Source organism: Mustela putorius, unplaced genomic scaffold (assembly GCF_011764305.1).
Source record: "Mustela putorius furo isolate JIRA1106 unplaced genomic scaffold, ASM1176430v1.1 tig00537303_pilon_pilon_pilon, whole genome shotgun sequence".
Classification (NCBI taxonomy): domain Eukaryota; kingdom Metazoa; phylum Chordata; class Mammalia; order Carnivora; family Mustelidae; genus Mustela; species Mustela putorius.
This window is the reverse complement of record NW_025422441.1, coordinates 974,129-995,774: the sequence shown is the minus strand read 5'-3', so window position 1 is coordinate 995,774 and position 21,646 is coordinate 974,129. Positions and strand designations below refer to the sequence as shown.

Genomic DNA, 21,646 nt, shown 5'->3' with positions numbered 1-21,646 from the left:
TCATGTCATCTTTGGATAGTAAGTTTCACTTCCTTCTCTGTCGTCTTGAGGGCTGCAGTTTTCTTCCTCTCTCGAATTGTCTTGGACCTTCAAGAAGCCGAGGGGAAGCGGGGAGTGGTCAGCCTTGCCTTATTCGGGATCTGAGAGGGATGGTGTTCAGTATTTGTTAAACATGAGACTGGCTGCAGGTCTGTCTGGTGGAGGAGGCTCTCCTGAGTTCCTTGTTAAGAGTTTTCATTGGAATTGGATGCTGAAGTTTAACAAATGCCTTTTCTGCTTCTGTTGAGGTAATCCTATGATTTGATTGGGTTTTCTCCTTCATTCTGTGTTTTTAAGAGGGGGAAGGGATAGAGGGAGAGAGAGAATCTTAAGCAGGCTTAGCATGAGGCCCCCAACATGGGGCTCGATCTCACAACCCTGAGATCATGACCAGAGCCAAAACCAGAGTGGGACACCGAACCGACCTGGCCCCTGGGCGTCCCTCCTCATCCTGTCAAAGTGGGTGATTGTGTTGCCTCCTTTTCAAATGATTTAGGAACAGCTGGGGAAGCCATTTTGAATAAGGCTGACACCTTGCTTGTGAAAACAAAGAAAATCTCCAGCCGAAGGTCATACTCAGGAACACATTTAACAATCAGACGTAAACACCCGTGAGTGTCAAAAGGAAAAACTGAATGAAAGGTTATCACAACATTCAGAGTGGGTAGCTGCCGGGAGGAGGGAGGCAAGCGAGGCAGAGGTGAGTGGGGAGGGTCCTGCAGTCTCCAGGCGGCGACTGCGCAAGCGCGGCTCACAAGGGTGCCGTTCCCCAGCACACCCACCTTCTCCGGCCCTTCCAGCCCCGAGTGCCTGCCTCCAGCGCACGGAGGTCAAACCGACTTTGCATTCTTGGATGACTCCACTTGGTTGTGACCTAGAGTTCTCTGTACATGTTGCTGTATGGGGCTTCCTGATGTTTTGTTAGGAACGTGTGTGGCCGGGGTGCCTGGGTAGCTCCATCTGTTAAGCCTCTGACTCTAGATTTTGGCTCAGGTCATGACCTCAGCGTTGTGGGATTAAGCCCCCCTCCCCCCCCCAGGCTCCGTGCTCTGTGGGCAGCCTGCTTGAGACTCTCTGCCCCTGCCCTGCTCCTGCTCTTTCTCTTTCTCTCAAATAAATAAATAAGCAGGGGGGAGTGGGAGAGAGAGAAGCAGGCTTCCTGCTGAGCAGAGAGCCCGATGCAGGGACTGATCCCAGGACCCCGAGATCATGACCTGAGCCGAAGGCAGATGCTTAACCTACTGAGCCACCCGGGCACCCCATAAATAAATCTTTAAGAACATAATGTCTGTGTGCTGAAGAGAGAGACGGTCCTGCGCTTTTCTGTAACATCTGTCAGGTTTTGGCGTCCGGGCTTTGCAGGCCGCCACGAGCCAAGCAGGTGGTGGTTGCCCGTCCGCTGGTCTCTCAGGGGCTTCGGACACGGGCGCTGCTTCTCCTTAAGGGTTTGGTGGAGTTGGCCCATGAGCCAGCTGGGGCTGCTCTTTTCTCCAGGGGAACAGTGTTTCTTTCTCTTTTCTCAGTTTCATAATGTGCTTTTAAGGGAATTTAGGCGTTTCACCCAGTTGCTGACCTCGGTGGACCTTTGCCGTGCCGGACCCTTCACGCCGCCGTTGGTGTGTGTGATCTGGAGTGAGGTCTCATTCTTTCATTCCCGGGATGGGGAACTAGGCACCTTCCTCCCGCTGGTTTGTCTCTTCTCGGGGCATCTTGGGGACCAGCCTCTCCTGGATCTTGGGGCCCCTGTGCTGCACAGGAGCCCCTGGCGGCAGGAGATGTGGTGGCTCTGAGCAGAGCTGGGGGCGAAGCTGGGGGCGAAGCTGGAGCTGAGCAGACCCCAGCCACCCAGTGCAGGGGAGGGATAGCTTAGTGCCCAGCCCCGGGAAGGATGCCCATGGTTCTGGGGGAAGGCTGCGATGGGTCCTCGTCCGTGGGGGAAGTGCAGGAGGACGTCTCTGCGTGCGGTGCCCTGGGCATGGGCTGTCTGGGCTCGTGTCCTGCAGAGGAACCCAGGCTGCCTCACTGGACTCTTAGCCCCTACTTCTGCAGGTCCATGAATGCAGCGGAGCTGCCAGCTTCCAGCCCTCAGTGCCCCACCGTGCCTTGCTCTCTGGAATGTCCGGGTCCGTGCGTATGGAAGGTAAAACTCAGTCACCCCAGCTGTCCTGTTTTCTGCAGTGATGCTGGCCCCTCCCCACCCTCAGCCGTGCCTTCTGCTCTGGAGCAGACCCTGCAGAAGCAGTCATGAGCCCCGTGTTTCCTGACTCCCCTGTCCTCCGAGCAGGTGCAGCTCAGGTCAGGCGGGGCCCCAGGACTGCAGCCTCGCTCACTCGTCGTCTCCCCAGATCATCTGCTTCTCTGCACCTGCCTTTCTCCAGAACCACCCCAGCCCCACCATCCCCCGTCTCCCCATGGACGTGCCCCCGGTGAGCCCCCAGCACCCAGCACCTCCATGGGGAGGGTTTCCTGATGGTGGCCTCAGAGACCAGCGGCTGCCAGCCTGCGGCTCTTATCTGTGGAGTTGGGGGGAGGGTGACCATTTAGATTAAGACCATGGGAGGTGGGGGCTTCTGACTCCTGACTGCAGCTCAGGTTGTGATCTCAGGATCCTGGGACCGCGCCCCACGTCGGGCTCCCCGCTCAGCATGGAGTCTGCGTGAGGACCTCTCTCTCGCTCTCTCTCGCTCTCTCTGGCCCCTCTCCCTGCTTTCTCACTCTCTAAAATAAATAAGTAAATCTTAAAAATAAAAAGAAGACCATGGTAGATGTCCTAGAGAACCGCTCTCCTCGGCTTTAGGCTGGCAAGAGCAGCCACAGCTCTGTCCTGGGGGCGCGTTTTATGTGTTTCTCCCCACTCTGGGGGCTAGAAGTCCCACATCCGGTCTCTGCCTGCTTGCGCCCCGCGGAGAACCACTTCCTGGCTCATGGATTGCAGGCTGCGGGAGAGGGAGCAAGCTCTGGGGTGTCTTCTCTTACAAGGACGCTAACCCTGTGGGATCAGAGACGCATCCTTAGGATCCTTTAACCATAATCACTCTCTCAGAGGCCACACCCTCGACTACAGCCATCCCCGGAGTCAGGGATTCCACATGTGAGTTTGGGGGGACGCACACAGCCCGCCACAGGCGTCTTCCCTGGCGAAGCTTCAGGCCTCTTGAGGTTCTTCTTCCTTGGGGACTGTCCCCTTCTTTTCTTCCAGCCTGAACATGCGAGTCTTAGCTTTCTCATTTCTCAGTGTCCTGCAGCCTCCGGAGAGGCCGTGTCTGACGTCCTGCTCCTGGTGCGAGGTGTCTGTGTCACAGGAGCCACGCAGGGACCTTTGAGGACGTGCACGCACAGTTCTCCGCAAGAATGGCAGCGTCTGGACCTTGGCCAGCAGGGCCTCTCCTGGGGCTGCTGCTGGGCCATTTCAGGAGCTTGGCTTCGTGGGGTAAGGGCTGTGCCATTGGCCTCCAGAACCTGTTTGGTGCCTGGCTGGCCCTGGAACCTAGAGGCCAGGCTGAGGGGGCTGGGAACCTGGGTTCTTGTCCTGGGTGCTGTAAAGGGGCGATCCTGGGCTGACTCTGGCCAAGGGCATTTCTCCATGCCCCCCTGGAGGCAGCCCCATCTTCCTCCGTCAGACCTTTCCACAGTTACCTTTCAAGCTGTGGGAACTTCCGTGGACCTTTCTCAACAGCAGGGGTGTGCGGGGAGCCCATCCGGCTTCCCGGGATGCCTCCGTTCCCTTCTCCAGTTCCGTTGTCTCTGCTTCGGGGTGACTTCTCTGGAGGACCGCCGTGGGCTGGCCTGAGCCCTGGCACGCTTGCTCGTTGTGTGCAAAGGAAACAGTACCTTTTCTGTCTTTGGAGAAGGGTTCCATGGCCCCAGACCAGACCTCGTCTCTCCTGCAACAGTGAGCTGAGCCATGGGTTGAGGAGAGTGAGACAGGAGTCTCGGGAAGCCCAGAGGAGTTGCTGCCCAGGGCATCCGCTGATGGCTTTTTGCTCTCGCAGTGGAGCAGTGGGTGTGCAGCTGCTTTGTGAGCTGGGCTGCAGGACGCCACGGGTGCAGCGGCCGCGTTCCTGCACCGAGTGCTTCCCTGGGGAGTACCAAGCCCGAGGGATGGTGTGAGGCGGGACAGGAGGGCAGTGTGGCCTGTAGTTCGGGTGGGGAGCGGGAGATGCTGGCTGGTGTGGATCCCCAGGTCAGAGACCCAGTTGGAAGGATGCTTACGGCCTGGAGGGTGAGTGGCCCAGAACCTGGCAGGGCTGGCTGCACAGCTTCCGGGCCCCGGGACCCCCTGCCAGGGCCTTGCTACTGGGACGCCCCAGCCCCCTGCACTGTCCCAGAGCCTGCCCGCTGGGGCCCTCGGAGCTCACCTGGCTATGAGGCAACGGTGGGGGACGCTGGACTCGATTTTCCGTTTTCTGCCGTTTGCAGTTTTAGCTCCTCTGTCCCTCCTGTGTCACTTTGCTGGAGTGAGTCCCTTGTTCAACTGACTTGAGCCGAGGGGACAGGCTTTCCTCTGGTAGCCTCCCTCCTCGCCCCTGAGGCCCTCCAGCCTGTGCCCCGTGACCCCCCGCGACCCCCTGCGGCCAGCACCTGTGTCACTTGAGAGCACTTCAGAGGGTCAGGAAAGCCGCCTTCGTTGGCCAGAGCTCGCGGCCAGAGCTGTGCTCCGCAAACCCTCCGCGAGCAGCCCTCTGCGCGTGGCTGCTCTTCTCCCGGCGCTGCGTCCCACGGGGCCTCTCCAGCCGCGCTCGGGCCGGGGCGTGTTTGTTCCCGGTCGCGAACAAGGGCCGTTGGGGACGGTGGTCTCCCGGCGTCCTGTGGCCGGACCCTGGTTCTCGGTGACATGGGCCTGCGTGGGGTCTACTGTCCTTGGGCCTCGCCCCCGCCTCTGCTGTCAGGAGCACTGCTGAGCCCAGAGTCTGCCCACGGTCTGTTTGCGACTGTGTCCCGCAGCCCCAGCCCTGCTCACTGCTCGCTCTCCGAAGTGTGTACGTGAGTAAATAAATAAACACGTTCATTCTTTTATTCATTCATTCGAAAATGGGGGCTCCTGGGGGGCTCAGTGGGTTAAGCCTCTGCCTTCAGCTCAGGTCATGATCTCAGGGTCCTGGGATTGAGTCCCACATCGGGCTCTCTGCTCAGCGGGGAGCCTGCTTCCTCCTCTCTCTCTGCCTGCCTCTCTGTCTAATTGTGATCTCTCTCTGTCAAATAAATAAATAAAATCAGATACACACACTCAATAGCACAGATAAATCAAAAATCTAAAATTGTTCCAGCAATGCATAAAAAGAAAGAAATGAAATACAGAAAGAACTAACAAAACAGGGGCGCCTGGGTGACTCAGTGGGTTAAAGCCTCTGCCTTCAGCTCAGTTCATGATCCCAGGGTCCTGGGATCGAGTCCCACATCGGGCTCTCTGCTCCGCGGGGAGCCTGCTTCCTCCTCTCTCTCTGCCTGCCTCTCTGCCTGCTTGTGATCTCTGTCTGTCAAATAAATAAATAAAATTTTTAAAAATAAAAAATAAATACAAATAAAAAAAGACGTACTGAAGATGGTTGAGAACAGCTGCTAAGCCTTCAAGTGACAGAATCTGTCCTTGTGCTCGGCCCCGTCACACAACCCTGCGGGCTGGGCAGCCCACGCAGCCCACGCGTTTCTCGCAGCCCTGGAGGCTGGACGTCCGAGACCAGGGTGCCGGCAGGGCTGGGTTCTGCGAGGACCCACTTCCTGGCCTGCAGCCGGCCCCCTCCTCGCTGTGTTCTTGAACCTGGCGGTGCGGGGAGCTCTGCCGTCCGATCTTACCGGGCCCCGAACGCCTCCATGGGGGCCCGCCCTCATGACCTCATCGGACCCGATCACCTGCCCACGGCCCCACCTTCAAGCACACCACACTGGGGCTGGCTTCAACGTAGGAATCTGGGGGGACAGCTGGGTTCATGGCAGGAGCCTCTCTGGGTCAGTCGGGCCGCAGACCCGCTGGAGGAGGGCGCTGCCCCCACAGCGTGGGCCTGGCAGGGCGAGTGAAGCCAGGGGCCACGGCCCCCAAGGCCCCGGCATACGTGGGGTCCGCACGGCGGAGTGCGGAATGTCTGGTGCCCACAGACTCCCGCCGCTTCTGGCAGTCCCGGTGTTTTTCTCCCCGTTCGGAGCCGTCGGGCGGGGAGGTGGCCGGTGTGTTCCCACCGAGGCACGAAGCTGCGAAGGCCTTCGAAGGGCATTTGAGCGCTGGTTGTAGCAGCCCGACCCAGATCCGTGGGCAGGAGACGCTGAGGACGACACTCCGCCCCGCTCTTACCTGCGGGAACCGGCTGTCTGGTCACCTGCTTCGGGGTTTTCATCTCTCACTTCTTGACGCCATCGTGTGGAATGAAGCGGGAGCGACACGGAGCTGTGCGGCCAGCTGCGTTCCGTCCGATGACGATGACGTACCCGCAGGAAGCGAGTGGGCCATGCGGATGCTCCGGGCGGTGGGACCGGGCAGGGCCAGGCTCCACGCGGCCCCTCGCTCACCTGGCCCGGCTGGCTGGGCTGCACCGGCAGGCCGCATCCCGTCTGAAGTTGTCTGTGCTCAGCTCTGTGGGCAGATGCTGGGGTACACCGAGTGACGGGCACGGCTCCTGCAGGGGATCACGAGTGTGGCCACGGAAGGCCACGGCGAGGTCTGCATCTCAGCCCTCGCTGCCACCAAAGGCGGACGGAAAGACGGATGGGGACACGCTAGTGCTTGGGCGAGGCATGACCTACCACTGAATGCGGTTCCTCCTCCCTGAGGCCTCCCCCGGCCCCTCACTCGTCTCTCCTGAGAACCCTCTGTTCCAGGAGCTTCATAAGGAGACCTGGGGACGGGCACCAGCGTGCCGGCTGGCAGCTCCCACCAGATCCCTGTGGACACCGCGGATGTCCTGCACTTCCCCAGAAGACCCCTCAGCCGTGCACCCCGGGCACATCTGCAGTTGTGGAGGCGTGAGGGTCCCGCATCCCCCTGGGCCTGTTCGTCTCCACCCACAAACTCTGTGCGCCCGTTGTATGCCAGCCACGGAGCACGGAGGTCAGGTTTGGACAATATCCCCACGTCCCTGGGGGCAGAGTGACCTGTAAGAGGAAGTATCAGCCTTCTCAGAGAAGGCGAGCCTGGCCGCAGTGCGCTGCCCCCATTATGCTGCCTCTTTTATTTTAATTTTATTTTTTAAAAAGATTTAATTTATTTATTTGACAGAGAGAGATCACAAGTAGGCAGAGAGGCAGGCAGAGAGAGAGAGAGAGAGAGAGGGAAGCAGGCTCCCTTGTGAGCAGAGAGCCCAATGCGGGGCTCGATCCCAGGACCCTGGGATCACGACCTGAGCCGAAGGCAGAGGCTTTAACCCACTGAGCCACCCAGGCGCCCCTATGCTGCCTCTTTTATCTGCAGTTTTTGGGACGGAGGACGCGAGCCTACTCTGGGCCAGAATACACGTGCCACTGGGGGCCGGCCATCCACCCCTCTCCCCGGGGGGACCCTCAGAGCGCCCTGTGGGTTGGCCTGGGCCCTGTGTGCCACATGGAGGTCCCACCTCCCTCCGCACACGTTCTCCCCCCTGCAGCTGCCTGCCATCCTGTCTTTGGCCTTCTCGGGAGCCCGGGCCCCCCATTTGGGTCCTAGAAAGCCCTGGTGGTGTAGTGTCGCTCCTTCACCCCTGTCCTTTGTGACCCTTTGAGAGCCCTTCACTGGGAGGCCCAGGGTCTGACTGTCCGATGAGAAGCTGCGGACAGTCACCCTGGGGAGGGTGCGGTGAGGTTCTGGTTCCCTTGATCAATTACTCCGGCGACTTTTGTCTAGAAAAGAGAGCCAAGTGCATGTTGTTTTGGGGACATTTATTCCCTGTTACAGTTCAACACAAGCCTCATTGAATACAGTGGCAGGCAGAGCGGGGGAGATCCTGGCCTCCGTCCCCGTCCCCAGGGGAATTCTGTGACTGCTGGAGCGGGTCCCCCAGGGCTTGTCACATGCTGCGTGAATGAGCCTGTGATTTCCGTTTGTTTGCCTCACGCTTGCGGAGCCCCACGTCCGTCCACAGGTGCCGGGTGGGTCTGGCCGTGGACCTTCCTGTCCCCGTCCACTCAACACTGTCACAGGCTTCCGTACTATGCGTCCTGCTCGAGGACACGTCTGTGCTGACTGTGCCACCGTGTGTGTGCACAGGGGCTGGGGCAGTTTCCTGGGGTGGCTAAAGATGACAGAAATTTGTCGTCTGGGTACTGCAGCCGGAAGCCTGAGGCCCCGGTCAAGCCGTGCTGCCCCTGAAGCCTGAGGGGCAGAGTCTCTCCGGGGTCTTCCTGCATCCGGGGTGCCCGTGACACCGGGTGCGCCCTGGCCTACAAGCACGGCTCTGGCGTTGCCTCTGCCGTCAGGGGTGTTCCTGCGTCTGTCTTCATGTGCCCATCTTCTTACAAGGATACTGATCCCCTGGACGAGGGCCCACCCTGCACCCATGTGAGTGCTGTAGCCTTGTTTCCAGATAAGCTCGCACTCGAAGCTAGGACTTGAACGTGTCTTTTGGGGGACACAATGCAATACACAACACACAGCGGAACAGGGTCCTAGGAGACAGCGGAATCGAAGCATGCCCGCTTCAGACGGAGGAGCAGCACCGGCCGGCGCGCCCTCCACGCCCTGCTCCCCGCCCCCCACGACGCTTCTCCCCTCTGAGGCCTGGGCAGTGTGGGCGAGGGGGGCTTCTTCTCCAGGTCGTGCACCTGCTTATCCTGGTGTGTGGTTGGCCTTTTTCTTTACATCATTATAATGACTTATCCTTTCTCTATGCTATTAGTTTATTTTATTTGAAAGCTAAACAAGGTCATTGGCTATCTTCTGGGAGGGGACAGAGCATGGCTGTGGGTGATCCCTACTCTCTGGGCTGGCCTGGAAGTCCCAGGGCAAGGGATTCAGGCACCGATGGGGAAAACCCCATGGGACTTAGGGCCGGAGCCACAGAGCAGTGGGCAGGTGCTGAGGGGACAGAGGATGACAGTCACGACAATCTGAGAGAGGCCTGGACTGCAGGTGCCGGTTGGGTCGATCCCCCGCTGGGCATCCTGTAGGCTGGGTGTCCCATGTGGCCCAGCCTCCGGGATCTGAGGGGCCCCACTCTCCTCCATCCTCCTAGTGGCTTCAGGGCAGCAGCTGCACAGGGCAGACCACGGCTGAGTTTTAGCAGCTGGTGTAGACGAGAGAGGCCAGAAAGCTGCACAAGGACAAGGGAGCGGCAGAACCAGCTCAGCAGGACTTCTAAAGTAAACATTATCAAATCAACACACACATACCGCTGCGTCTCACATGGGGAGTACGAAGCTAGATGAATTTTCACAAGGAAAGTAATGATGTCTGATTTGTGGGTCATCTTGTTCTCAGTAGCTTCTAGACCGGGAAGGTCTTGGGGTTTTTTTTGTTTTTGTTTTTTTGTTTTTGTTTTTTTTCCAGACTGGGAAGGTATGACGGAAATCTAAAGCATTCCGAGGGTTAGGAGGAGGGATTATGAATTGTGCCCGTAAATGCCACGTGCCCATTTGTCGAGTGAGAACCAGAGGAGGAGGGGAGTTGATCTCGACACGAGCGGAGGGAACACGTGAAACATGAAAAGAGAAAGAAAACACAAAGTATGAAATAAACTGGGAAAAAAACCAAAACCACTGGGAGCCCCTGGGTGGCTCAGTGGATTAAGCGTGGGCCTTCAGCTCAGGTCATGAGCCCAGGGTGCTGGGATCCAGCCCTGCATGGCCTAGTTTGGTGGGGGGGGGGGGCGTCCCTGCTCAGTGGGGAGTCTGCTTTTCCCTCTGCATGCCCCCTCCCCGCTTGCACACACATGCTCTCTCTCAAATAAATAAAATCTTAAAAAAAATAACTACCAATAGGGGCACCTGGGTGGCTCGTGGGTTAATCCACTGCCTTGACTCAGGTCATGATCAGGGTCCTGGGATCGAGTCCCGCATCGGGCTCTCTGCTCAGCGGAGACCTGCTTCCCCCTCTCTCTGCCTGCCTCTGCCTGCTTGTGCTCTCTCTCTCTCTGTGTCAAATAAATAAATAAATAAATATTAAAAAAAAAACTACCAATACTGCAAATCAACGATTATAAAATAACTACAGTGTGTAGTTAAAAGATGAAGATTGTTGGATGGTATTTTTTAAAGATTTTTTTTTTTACTTTTTTAAGAGAGAGCGACTGAGTGAGGGGGCAGGGGGTCCGGGGAAGGGACAGAGGGAGAGGGAGAAGCAGACCCCCCGCTGAGCAGGGAGCCTGACATCCGGCTCCATCCCAGGACCCTAGAATCATGAACTGAGCCAAAGACAGATGCTTCACCAAATGAGTCACCCAAGTGCCCCTGTTAGACTGTATTTAAAATAATAAGCACCACTTATAACTGTTACTAGGGACACGTCTGAAATATAAAATGGACACCAATAGAAAGGGGCATGCAGGGGGACCTGGGTGGCTCAGTGGGTTAAAGCCTCTGCCTTTGGCTCAGGTCATGGTCCTGGGGTCCTGGGATCAAGCCCCACATCGAGCTCTTTGCTCAGCGGGGAGTCTGCTTTCTCCTTTCTCTGCCTGTCTCTCTGTCTACTTGTGATCTCTGTCTGTCAAATAAATAAATAAAATCTTAAAAAAAAAAAGTGGCATGCAAGACAAACCAGAAGAAAGCTTGAGCAGCCATCTTAATACAAACAGGCTGTGGGCAGGGGAGAACAGTGCAGACTGCTGAGCGAGTTGGACCCCCCATACTACAGGAAGGAACTACAGGAAGAGTTCTAAACTCCTATGCAATTAACAATTGCTTCAAAATACATAAAGTAAAAATGACTGAACTACAAGGAGAAATGGACAAATGCCCAGTCCGAGTGATGTCTCTTAGGAAGCTGTTTTATGGGAATCAGTGCACTAGAAGGTCTTGAGAATGGGGTGTCTGGGCAGAGGAGAGACTGGAGTATCAGTTGCCAGGAGTACCCGGGAAGAGGAAGTGTGGGGCATACCACTGCTTACTAGCTTCATCAGTACCAAAGCTCTTCATCTTGATTTAACACTTCAAATTAGAATGGGGATTTGAACACGGTCTGTATGTTGGTAATAACTATCTTAAGTCTGTTAATCCATAACAATTTCCCTTCCCTCTTTTTAAAGATTTTTTAAAAAATTTATTTGACAGACACAGAGAGATCTCAAGTAGGCAGAGAGGCAGGCAGAAGGAGAGGGAGAAGCAGGCTCCCTGCCGAGCAAGGAGCCCGACGCGGGGCTCGATCCCAGGACCCTGAGATCATGACCTGAGCCAAAGGCAGAGGCTTAACCCACTGAGGGAAGCCCCATCCCTTCCCTTTTTTAAAAAAAATTCGTTCCCTTTTTTTTTTTTTTTTGGAAAAAATTATTTGGCCTGTAGAGGACTCGAGTGACTGCCTGTCAAATAAATTTAAAAATCTTAAAAAAAAAGAAAAGAAAAGAAGCTGCTGCACTCCGTCTGGCTGGCGGGCTTTTTCCTTACAGCCGTGGGCGCCCCCTTCCTTCTCTGAAACTGTGTCCCCACAGCTGGTCTCTGTCTTTGATGCTGAACAAACCTGTTTCTGTAGAGTAACTGGCAGCTTTATTTTAAGGCTGACCGGGCCATCAGGACGTGCTGCTCAGACCCCTGCCACAGTGGGGGCAGCTGCCCCGGCCAGTCCCCAAGGCTCCCCCAGTCCTGCTCTCCCAGGCACCTGGAGTGCCCAGGCCGCAACCACCTCCTGCTTGGGCCTAGCAGGCGCTGGCCCCAGGGTGCAACCAAAGACCCCGGATTTGTAAGAACCTTCCCTCAGTGGTCAGGATGAAGTCCCCAGCCCTTGGGTCAGTACTGACGGTATGCGGGACCTGGCCTCCCCCAGGAGCTGCTGGACCTCCCACAGCCACAACCGAGGGGCATCCCACTGACCAGCCTGGGCACACGGCCGGAGAGCTGAAGGCCGGCCCGGTGCGCCCCGGGGAGCGGGACAGCCGACATTTTCGTAGGAGCTGGGGCCTAGCGAATACGGATTTCTCTGTACTAAATTTTCAGATTTGGGTCATCGTACCGGGGTGAGGTAGAACATTCTTGTGCTCAGGAACACTAAGGATTTTTAAATCCTTTAACTGAAGGGGCATAATGAACCGAATCTCAAGTGGTTCAGGGAAAAATGCAGACAGATCTGGGGACGGAGTCTCGGTAAACGGGAGTTCGCACGCAGCAACTTTTCTCTGTTGGAAATTATATTAAAAATTACTCCTCCCGTGGCCCTTGGTGGCAGCCCCACTCTCCCCCGCCCCCGCCCCAGTGGCTGTCCTGACCGCAGGTCATCGCACGCTGGCCCTCCGGGCTACACCCCGGGGTCGCCCAGCTCCTCCCCGCTGGCCTCCTTTCCTGCTCTGGCAGCCTCTGTCCGTGCGGGCGACGTCCGTCTCTGCCAGCGCCGGCGGGAGGATACCGGTGTGGCCCACTTGCGGGGCAGCTGGGGCCAGCGGAGGAGGAGAGGAACGCATCAGGCCACCGCGCAGTTAGGGAACCGGAAGCCAGAGTGAGTGGTCCCAGCGGCGCCAGACCAGGAGGGCCGGTCACACCTTTATTAACACCGCGTTCAGGGTCACGCAGTCCGCGGGCGCCGCGCGCTCACCTGCCCCGCCCGCGCCCGCCGTCCGAGCCGGCTCGCCCGCACTCGCCTTCCGCCGCGGCGTCAGCGCCCGCCGTCTCCCTCGACCGCGGGACGGGAAGAGCCTGGGCCCGGGACAGGCTGAGCGGAGGGAGTCGCGCTGTGTGCGGGCCCAGGTAAGGAGAACCTCGAAGAGACCCGGGAGCCCGGGCGCGACACGGTCAAGGACGGGTCCCGGGAGCCCCGGTGCGGCGGGACCAGGGACGCGACCCGGGAGCCCGGGCGGGACGGGGTCAAAGACGGGTCCCGGGAGCCCCGGTGCGGCGGGACCAGGGACGCGACCCGGGAGCCCGGGCGGGACGGGGTCAAGGCCGGGTCCCGGGAGCCCCGGTGCGGCGGGACCAGGGACGCGACCCGGGAGCCCGCGCGCGATGAGTGCTGGGATGGAACCCGGGAACCGGCCTTCGACGGGGCCTGCGATGGGATCCTGGGGCCCGCGCGCGACGGGGCCCGAGGAGCCACGCTCGATGGCGCTGTGGAGGGGGCGAAGGACCCGGGGCGCGAGGCGGGCGGCGGCGGCGGCTGCCACAGCGGCGGTCCGTCGCGGCCGCGGCGCAGCCAGCCATGCACCCGCGCCAGGTCCCGGGTGTCCTCGTGCTCGCGCCGCAGCTGCTCCCGCTGCTCCAGAAGCCGGCGCCGCGTGTCGTGCAGCAGCTGGGCCCAGCGCAGGAGCCGCAGGAGCTCCCGCCGCAGGCGCGCGTTGTCAGCCCGGACGGCCTGCGTGTGCAGGACGAGCGCGCGCGCCGCCTCCCGCTCCGCGCGCCGCGCCAGGGACTGCACCCGCTGCCGCGCCTCGCGCTCGAAGGCCGCCTTGTCCTCCAGGAAGCGGCCCTTGACGCGGTGCAGCAGCTGCGTGTGCTCCACGCGCATGTGCAGCAGCTCGCGCTCCAGCGCGCGGATCCGCGCCAACTGCTCCAGCTGCAGCTCCTGCGGCGGCCGGGGGCACGCGGGTCAGCGCGGGGCCGCGCGGCGCGCGCCCGCCCCGCCCCGCCCGCCGGGCGCGCGCTCACTAGCCTTGTAGGGCCGCAGCTCCTGCACCTGGCGCGCCATCCGCGCCGCGCGCGCCTCCATGTCCAGCAGCTGCGCGCGCACGCCGTCCTCGCGCCCGCGGTACAGCGAGGCCAGCTCGGCCCGCTGCCAGTGGATCTGCGTCAGGTCCACGCGGTTCTGCTCGTCCAGCCGCACGACGGCCCGGGCGCAGCGCTGCGCGCGCGCGCTCACGTAGCTGGCGTAGAGCCGGTTCTCCTCGCGCAGGCGCGCGGCCTCGCGGTCCAGGCCCGCGTTCTCCCGCAGCACCTGGTCCACGCGCGCCTCGCAGGCGCGCAGCTGCTCCGACAGCAGCCCGTGCTCGCGCTGCAGGTACTGCCCGCGCTCCGACAGCCGCGGCTCGGCGCCGTCTCCCGCCGCGCCCGGCCGCCGCCCCGCGCCGGGCCCGCGCTTCTTCTTGGGCGCCATGGGCCGCGGCCTGGGGCGCCCGCACGCGGGACGGCGGTGCCCCCGGCCTGCGCCTCCAGCCTAACCCCTGCCTTGCCCCGGCCCGAGTCTTCTGGCGGGGTGGGACGCGGCCCGGGGCCACGAGGATTGGGGGGGGGGGTCAGGCTGGGGGTCAGGGTGTCGTCTCCAGCCTTTCCTTCCCTTTGGGCTACGTCCGGGCCTTGGCCGTCGGGCGGGGGCGCCGGCCTTTCGTGGCGTTGGCGGAGCCTGCACGGTCTCCGTGGAGACAGAACTCGGCCGGCCTCCCCGGAGCCACCCCGTCGCCCGGACAACGGCCGACGCCCCTCGGGGCATGTCCGTCCAGTCCCTCGCCTCGAAGTCGGTGCGGGACGGCCTGCGTGGGCGCCCTGCTGAGGTCCGCCCCGGGGCCGGCGGGGTCTGGGCTTCCGGAGGCGTCTGACCGAGCCGCCCGCAGCCGGGGCAGCCCCCGCGCTCCGCGTGCCGGACTTGCGCCCTCCGCCGGCCTCTCAGCCCCGTCGCCCCCGTGTGGGAGAGGGCGCCCCAAGTTCCGGCCTCCAGCCGTGAGCAAGCCGCCCGCCCCGCGCTGTGAAGGTTCCCTCTAGCTTGTCGGGACAGAGCGCCCCGCCGCTTTTCTGCTGCCTGGGGCTCCTGGTTTTCCTCGAAGCACTTGGTGACTCTTCACTCGTTCTGGAGGCCCCCGGGGGAGTTAAGGTTACTAGGACGATCGTGTCCGTTCGGATGCCGGGGGTTGTCCGCTGTTTCTCTCTCAGGGATTTCCTCTGTGGGGCTCCTAAGCCCACACGTGCGCACCTGTTCAACTCATCCCACTGGCCAGCCCGAGGTCAGCTTCCCTTCCTAGCTGGGGGGATGGCTGGAGAGCAAGGGGTCCACCAAGCATTTTGCTGTTGCTCTTTTTGCTGTGACATGTGGAAAACAGCACCATGAACCCTTCATTTAATTCCGCCTCGGCTAGGTCTGGGAGCGGTGCTGACCGCAGCGGCCCCCCCGCTCCCAGGCTGCCAGGTGCTGGTCCAAGAGGTGCCTCTCTCTCCCCTTTGACCTGCACCTTAAGTCTACAACACCTGTTTTCGTCCTGCCGTCATATAGGTCACTGCCCACGTCTGTCCAGGTTTGCTGTAGCGTGGACAGATTTGAGACTTGTCCACTGATGAGTCTGGGAGGAGCAGGCCAGAAGGAACCCCCATCAGTAGGAAGGCTTGTGTGGAAAAGCATGTTAGGAGGCTGATTGCGGAGCTGCGATGACCCTCCTCTCTCTGGACTTGCTACTGTTGGCCGCAGCCACATGGGGTGTGGGGCAGAGCCTCTTCCAATTACGAACACAGAAGAGGGGTTTTCTTCCTAGGAGAAAGTGAGGTTTGTGAGAAAGAATAAAATGACGTACACTCAGGACAATGCACGCTCTCCACTTGGTGTGAAAATTTTGAAGAAACGTTGATTCATAAACAGCATCTGAATGTCGGCCTTAAATGACAGGCTCCTCGGCCAGCACGGAGCCCAGTGTGGGGCCTGCACTCCCGACGCTGGGAGATGGAGGCCTATCGGAGATAGGGGGAGTTGGAAGTTCAACCGACGGAGCCACCTGGCGCCCACATATGTATTTGTTTTCTTTTGTTTTTAATATGAAATTGGTGTCAACTTCTTACAGAAACCGGTGGAAAGACCAGTAGAATCAGGGAAGATACGGGGCGACTGTGCAGCGGGGGCTCCCCGGCCCTGAGAGACTTTGCTTCTCTCTCCGGGCCTGGGGTCTCCAGCCAGGGGCGCTCTGCTCCCGGGACCGCTGGTGGCCCTCTCCCCTTGGCCACCCTCAGCACCCGGCAGGGGCCACCGTCCCCATTTGCCGGATGCCAGCAGGCCACCCCTGCCCCTCCCGGGCTGCAGACCCCACACTGCCGTCGCGGGGGAGAGGGGGTCTGGTTGGGCTCCGCCCTTTAATCTCTGGTGCCAGGTGAGGGCTCCAGGGGCACGGGGTTTGCAGCCGTGCCAGCCTCCCGGATTTCTTGGTGCTTCGTCTTGGTTTCACGGCTCCCAGGTGGCTCTTCCCAGGGCAGGGCTGGCCAGCACCACGTTCTCCTCCAGTGTCCCCGACGCTCCCTTCTTCTCATGGCTGCAGTCCCGACACAATGGTTTGGAGAGCCGCGTGGGCAGCACCGGCCCCGCACCCAGCCCTGGAGCAGCCGCGGCTCACCCAGATAGCGCCCCAGCCCCGCGGGTCCACAGCCTGGGTCCCGCCCTCACCCCCTCCGGGCCCCGTGCCACCCTGGAGTCTGCCCCCTACCCCGCGTCGGGGCCTCACTGCAGAGCCCCAAGGTAGGGAAGGCGGGGACCCTGTCCACCCGGAGGCTGGCTGAGATGCACCCGCAGCCCAGGGGCCTTTCACGTGCTGTGTCCTCCGGGCTCCCCGCTGGCCACAGAGCCAGAACCAATCTCCGAGGCTCGGAATCAAAGCCAGGCCTTACCTATGACATCTCTTCCCCACAACTGGGGTTCCTGCCCCTCCCCCACTTTGTGGATAGGGTGGTGGTCTTTGTACCTCCAGACTCAGGCTGGGAGGGTCTGGGGTGAGGGGTCACTCACCTCCTGGCGGGAACACTGAGCTGGAAAGACACTAGGAGGAAGGGGGTGAGCAGTGGCTCAGCTGTGGCCACTCCCCTGGCCTCGTGTCCTCCCCCAGCGCTCTGCTGGGGGCTTGCCAGAGAACCCCAGGGCGGGTTTTCGGGTAGCTGCTCACGCTATCGCTCAGCCTGCTTAGTGCCCACCCCGCACAGCCCCACAGCCCAGCCCCAGCAGGCCGCTCAAGGCTGGAGGGCGCCCTCTCCGCGGGCCTTGCGGGGCCTTCTGTCCGGCTCGCCCACCCTACTCAGCTGCCGACACTGGGGGAGCCCCTCCTTCAGGAGTAGCCAGTGGGGTTGGGCGCTGCGTGACCCTGAGGGATCAATTCCAGCGGCCTCTGCTACCATTTCACAGATGGAGAAACTGAGGCACAGGGCGACTTGTCCAAGGACCCCTGGAGGCAGCAGGGCTGTGAGCAGGACATGGGTGGGCTCTTCCCACCGCGCAGACTACCGCTTGGCAAGTGTTTCCTCTTCTCTGGCTGTGCCCCGAGGAGAGGGGTGCAGGGCCGCCCCATAACGCCCCCTTTATGGAACCCCACCCCACAGCAGAGTGAGGCCAGCATGTGGCCCCCGACTCTTCTCCCTGCCCAGGCCAAGCGAGCCTGGAGAACTGGTGGGGTTAGGTGACAGAGAAGACCGGACCCTGAAACACAGCCCTGGGCGGGAGGCAGGGACCCTGGGGAGTCACGGTAGGTATGTCCCGGTCCTGTACCTCGCCCCTTGATCAGAAGCACAGCACTGACGGTGATCACCACAGCCAAGGGTACGGTGGGCAGGAACGTGAGCAAGATCCAGGAGAGTCTGTCTGTCCAGTGCGTCCTCTGGCTGCGGTCAAGCCCTGGAGGGCCCGGGCCTGACTGTCGTCTGGGCCCCGAGTGGGGCCCAAGTCTGTCCCCTTGCTTACGCCCTCATTTGGGTACGGCCTGCCTGCTCCTCCCTCACCGCCCCGCCCCGGCCCACATCCCCAGACCAGGGAGCTGGCTCTAAGCTGGGCTTGTGGGCCAGGACCCTTCCTCCAGGGGCCTCCCTCTCACAGCCAGGTACCTTGGAACCTGTACCAGACCCACACCAGGTTTACGGTCAGCCCCACGTGGAATGCCCAGGTCCAGGCCACGATGTGTGTCAGCTGCCCCCGCAGGAAGCGCTGTGCCCTCCCTGACACACGGGGCCATGAGGAGCAGCAAAGACCAGCCAAAGCCAGCGGGAGCCCCTGGGGGTGCCTGCGGAGCCCACAGAAGCCAGGAGGAGCTCCACAGTGCAGGGCGGTGACCCAAGGCGCCAGCCTGCTCAGGGACAGCACGCGTGTGGCTTCCGGGCAGGCCGAGGAGCTCTGAAAGTCCTTGCTGGAGCCCCGGGCCCGTGGGCGTGGCTCCCTCCTCCTCCCTGGAGCAGGTCAAGCCAAGAAGGCTGGAGCTCGGGGTGTGGTCTGAGCCAGCCTGCGTCCCCCTCTCCAAGGGTGCTCACCTACCTCTGTTTGTGAGGAAGAGGGTGACAAACAGAAGGATGCCCAGTGTCCAGAGGCCCCCGCAGGCCCCGAAGGCGATGCCCGCGCCAGCCTCCGCAGGCTGGCTCAGAGACGCCCCTGAGAGACAGCTGTAAGGGGGAGCCCAGCCCGGGGCACGCGTCCTCCGGGACCCTGATAATCTCAGAGGTGAGCACATCTACACCCCCAGCACGCCTTCCTGGAGTCCCCCACAATACCTGAGCCCACAGCCCATGTGGGCAGCAGGAGAGAGGGGACGACTTTAGAGATCCAGGAGCTGGAGGTGCGGACCACGGCCATCCCCGCCGCGGGGAGACGCTGTGCTTGAGAATTGGGGTGGGCAGCAGGGGACACAGCTGTGCTAGGCACTCAGACCTTGACACTGAGGGGTGGGGCCGGGTCCCCACCCCTGGACTGTGACCTGCAGGAAGGGGTGGGGCCCGAGCACAAGGGCTGGGACAGTCTGCAGTCAGGTGGGGACCGTGCGGATCAGGTCTCCTGAATCACAAGGAAGTTGGTGATTCCTGAAGCTGGAGGTGCTGACCATGTAGCTTCAACCCAGGGCCTGGCGCTTGCTCACCGCCTGCCACCAGTCGGTCTTCTGGACACAGACTCCCGATACTGCCTTGTATCAGCTAAAAATTAAATACACAGTCCACCTTTTAGCTGATGCATAATAAATACGGCAGCTGATGACATGCTCAGAGCAAGGCTGGGGGTCACAGCTGCGACAGAATTTATTGTTGCTAACAACTGGTGAGAAAATAAAATCTTCTTGGCCAAATTTATATCTGCAAGGGTATTTGGACAGGGTACAGATGGAATACGTAGACATCTGGCCCCAAGAGAGAACACAATAGCAGCTTTAAAAATAACTATCGGATGAATCAAATGCCCACTGAAAAATTAACTCTATAGTTAAATGTAATAAAGACCACTTTGCAGAATTCTTTTTCACGGAAGTTCACTGATAAACTTCTGCTTATGGGCTACATTCCCGGCGGCAGGATGGAGGGTCAAGACCTCCTGTAGTTTGGGGTTCATGGGGGAAGGCAGGAGAAAGACGGGCTGGCTTGTTCGCTGTGCCCTGCCTTTGGTGACCTCACTTCCCACTGCCCTCAGCAGCTGCCTGGGACTGCTCCGCACTCCCCTGGGGAGAGGCTCTTTCTGAACAAGCTCGTGAAGGATCCTGCTGCCCCTCTCCTGGCCATGGGCTCTCCAGCAGGGCGTCCAAGGCTCGGCAGCCTGGCCAACTAGCTATCACGCCTCCCGCCATCTCCATCCACTTTCTACCTACTGTGGGTTTAATTTTGTGTTCTTTCTCTAGTATTTTAAGGTGAAAACTGAAATCGTTTTGTCTTTGCTGATACAAACATTTGCAACTATGATTTCCCCTCCAAGGGCTGCTTTAGCTGCACCCTGCTCATTCCCACCTCCTGTTTTCAGCTCGAAATTGTTTCTAATTTCCCTTGTAATTTCTCCCTTGACCACTGTTTACTTATATGTGTTGTTTAATCTCCAAATTCGTTTCCAAATATCTTTCTGATATTTAATTCTAATTCAATTCTGCGAGAACATACTTTATTTCATAAATACATACTTTATTTCAGTCCTTTAAAATTTGTTGATCTTTGTTTTATGGTACTTAGATATGGTTTATCTTAGCGACTCTCTCTCTCTCCTAAAAGATTTTATTTATTCATTTGAGAGAGAGAGAGAGAGAGCACAGGCAGGAGGAGAGGCAGAAGGAGAAGCAGCAGCAGACCTGCCATGGAGTCGGGAGCCCAATGTGGAGCTCAATCCTCAGACCCTGAGATCATGACCTGAGCTGAAAGCAGACGCCCAGTCATCTGAGCCACCCAGGTGCCCCATGGATTGGTGACATTTGTACACATTTGAGAAGAATGTGTGTTCTGTTGGTGGTGGGAGATTGTTATACAAATGTCGATTAGGTCAAGTCGGACAAGAGGGCTGCTCGGGTCTGCTGCATCTTTATTTTCTGCTCTACTCGTCATTGGGAAAGGACTGTAAGCTCTTCAGCTGATTTGATTACTTCTTTCAGTCCCCTCAGACTTTCTGTGTTTTTTTTTAAAGATTTTATGTATTTATTTGACTGAGAGAGATCACAAGTAGATGGAGAGGCAGGCAGAGAGAGAGAGAGGGAAGCAGGCTCCCCACTAAGCAGAGAGCCCGATGTGGGACTCGATCCCAGGACCCTGAGATCATGACCTGAGCCGAAGGCAGCGGCTTAACCCACTGAGCCACCCAGGTGCCCCTCAGACTTTCTGTGTTTTGAGAATTTGTTACTAGGTGCGTAGACTTCTCAGCATGGCGGTGTCTGCTTGGTGACTCGACCCTCCCATCGTAACAAAGTGAGCCCCTTTCTCACAGTCCATGTCCCGGAGTCTGCCTTCTGCCGCATTCACATGGCCACTGAAGCTTTCTTGTGACAGCTGCTCCTAGAGTGTATCTTTTCCCATCTGTCTCAGTCTGTTCGGGCTGCCATGACAAATGCCGCTGACTGGGTGGTGTATGAAAAACAGAAATGTATTTCTCGTGGTTCTGGAGGCTGAGAAGTCCGAGATCAGGGCTAGGCTGGCACAGGCAGTGGAGCGCGCAACCCTTGATCTTGAGGTCATGGACTTGAGCTCCACGTTGGGGGGTAGAGTTCCCTTTAAAAAAGGTGTCCAAGATCAAGGGGCCGGAATGGTTGCAATCTAGAGAAGGCCCTCTTCGTGGTGCGCAGCCCACTCGGGATTCTTACATGGTGGGAGGTTAGGTGCCTCTTTGATAAGATCGTTAATTCCAGCCAGGGGCTCTATTTGCACGATCTGAGCATCGCTGGGAAGCCTCACTTCTTAATACTATCACAACAAGAGTTAATGTTTCCACACAGGAGTGTGGGGGGGAGGGGGCAGGAGGCCGGGGTGGTTGTATTCAGACCACAGCATCTTTCGTTTAACTTATCTGTGTCTTGATTAAGGTGCATGTTTGCAGATAGTGTATTCTTGGATTTTTGATTTTTAAAAAATAAGGTTGTATAAATGCTGCCTTTTGATCGGAGTAACAAGACCATCGACACTTAATGTAAATATTGATATGGTTGTGCTTGTGCACCATCTCACTGTTTCTTTTCTGTTTGTCTCAGCTATTTCTTATTCCTTTTCTATATTTTTCTGCCTTCTTTCTGAGTAACTGAGTAATTTTTAATGTTTCATTTTATCTAGACTATGGGCTTATTAGTTATGCCTCTTTGTTTTTATTTTATTTATTTTTACTCTTACTTTACTTTTTATTTCATAAAAATAAAAAAAATACTTTTATTATATATATATATATATCTTTAAATAACATTGTCATTTT

At 58.8% G+C, this 21,646-nt stretch overlaps 2 protein-coding genes across 6 annotated transcripts; both read right to left on the bottom strand.

Moving 5' to 3' along the window:
- Positions 1 to 11,409: 11,409 nt before the first annotated feature.
- Positions 11,410 to 14,440, bottom strand: CCDC166 (coiled-coil domain containing 166). The gene is made up of 2 exons (XM_045074216.1): positions 13,724 to 14,440; positions 11,410 to 13,636 (listed from the first exon to the last, which is right to left on the bottom strand). The coding sequence occupies exons 1-2, from the start codon at positions 14,162 to 14,164 to the stop codon at positions 12,734 to 12,736; spliced, it is 1,344 nt and encodes a 447-aa protein (XP_044930151.1). The 5' UTR covers positions 14,165 to 14,440; the 3' UTR covers positions 11,410 to 12,733.
- Positions 14,441 to 15,782: 1,342 nt separating this feature from the next.
- LOC101680073 lies at positions 15,783 to 18,675 on the bottom strand. 5 transcript variants are annotated; one of them, XM_045074211.1, is made up of 6 exons: positions 18,502 to 18,675; positions 18,269 to 18,382; positions 17,845 to 17,955; positions 17,513 to 17,638; positions 16,763 to 16,793; positions 15,783 to 16,292 (listed from the first exon to the last, which is right to left on the bottom strand). In XM_045074211.1, exons 1-6 carry the CDS (start codon positions 18,581 to 18,583, stop codon positions 16,205 to 16,207), a joined length of 552 nt encoding a protein of 183 aa, XP_044930146.1. In that variant the 5' UTR covers positions 18,584 to 18,675; the 3' UTR covers positions 15,783 to 16,204. The 5 variants fall into 5 exon arrangements, 4 of the variants coding, with proteins under 4 accessions (XP_044930146.1, XP_044930145.1, XP_004779513.1 ...); XR_006604936.1 differs by having other exon boundaries at positions 16,763 to 17,638; XM_045074210.1 differs by lacking the exon at positions 16,763 to 16,793.
- Between the last annotated feature and the right edge of the window lie 2,971 nt (positions 18,676 to 21,646).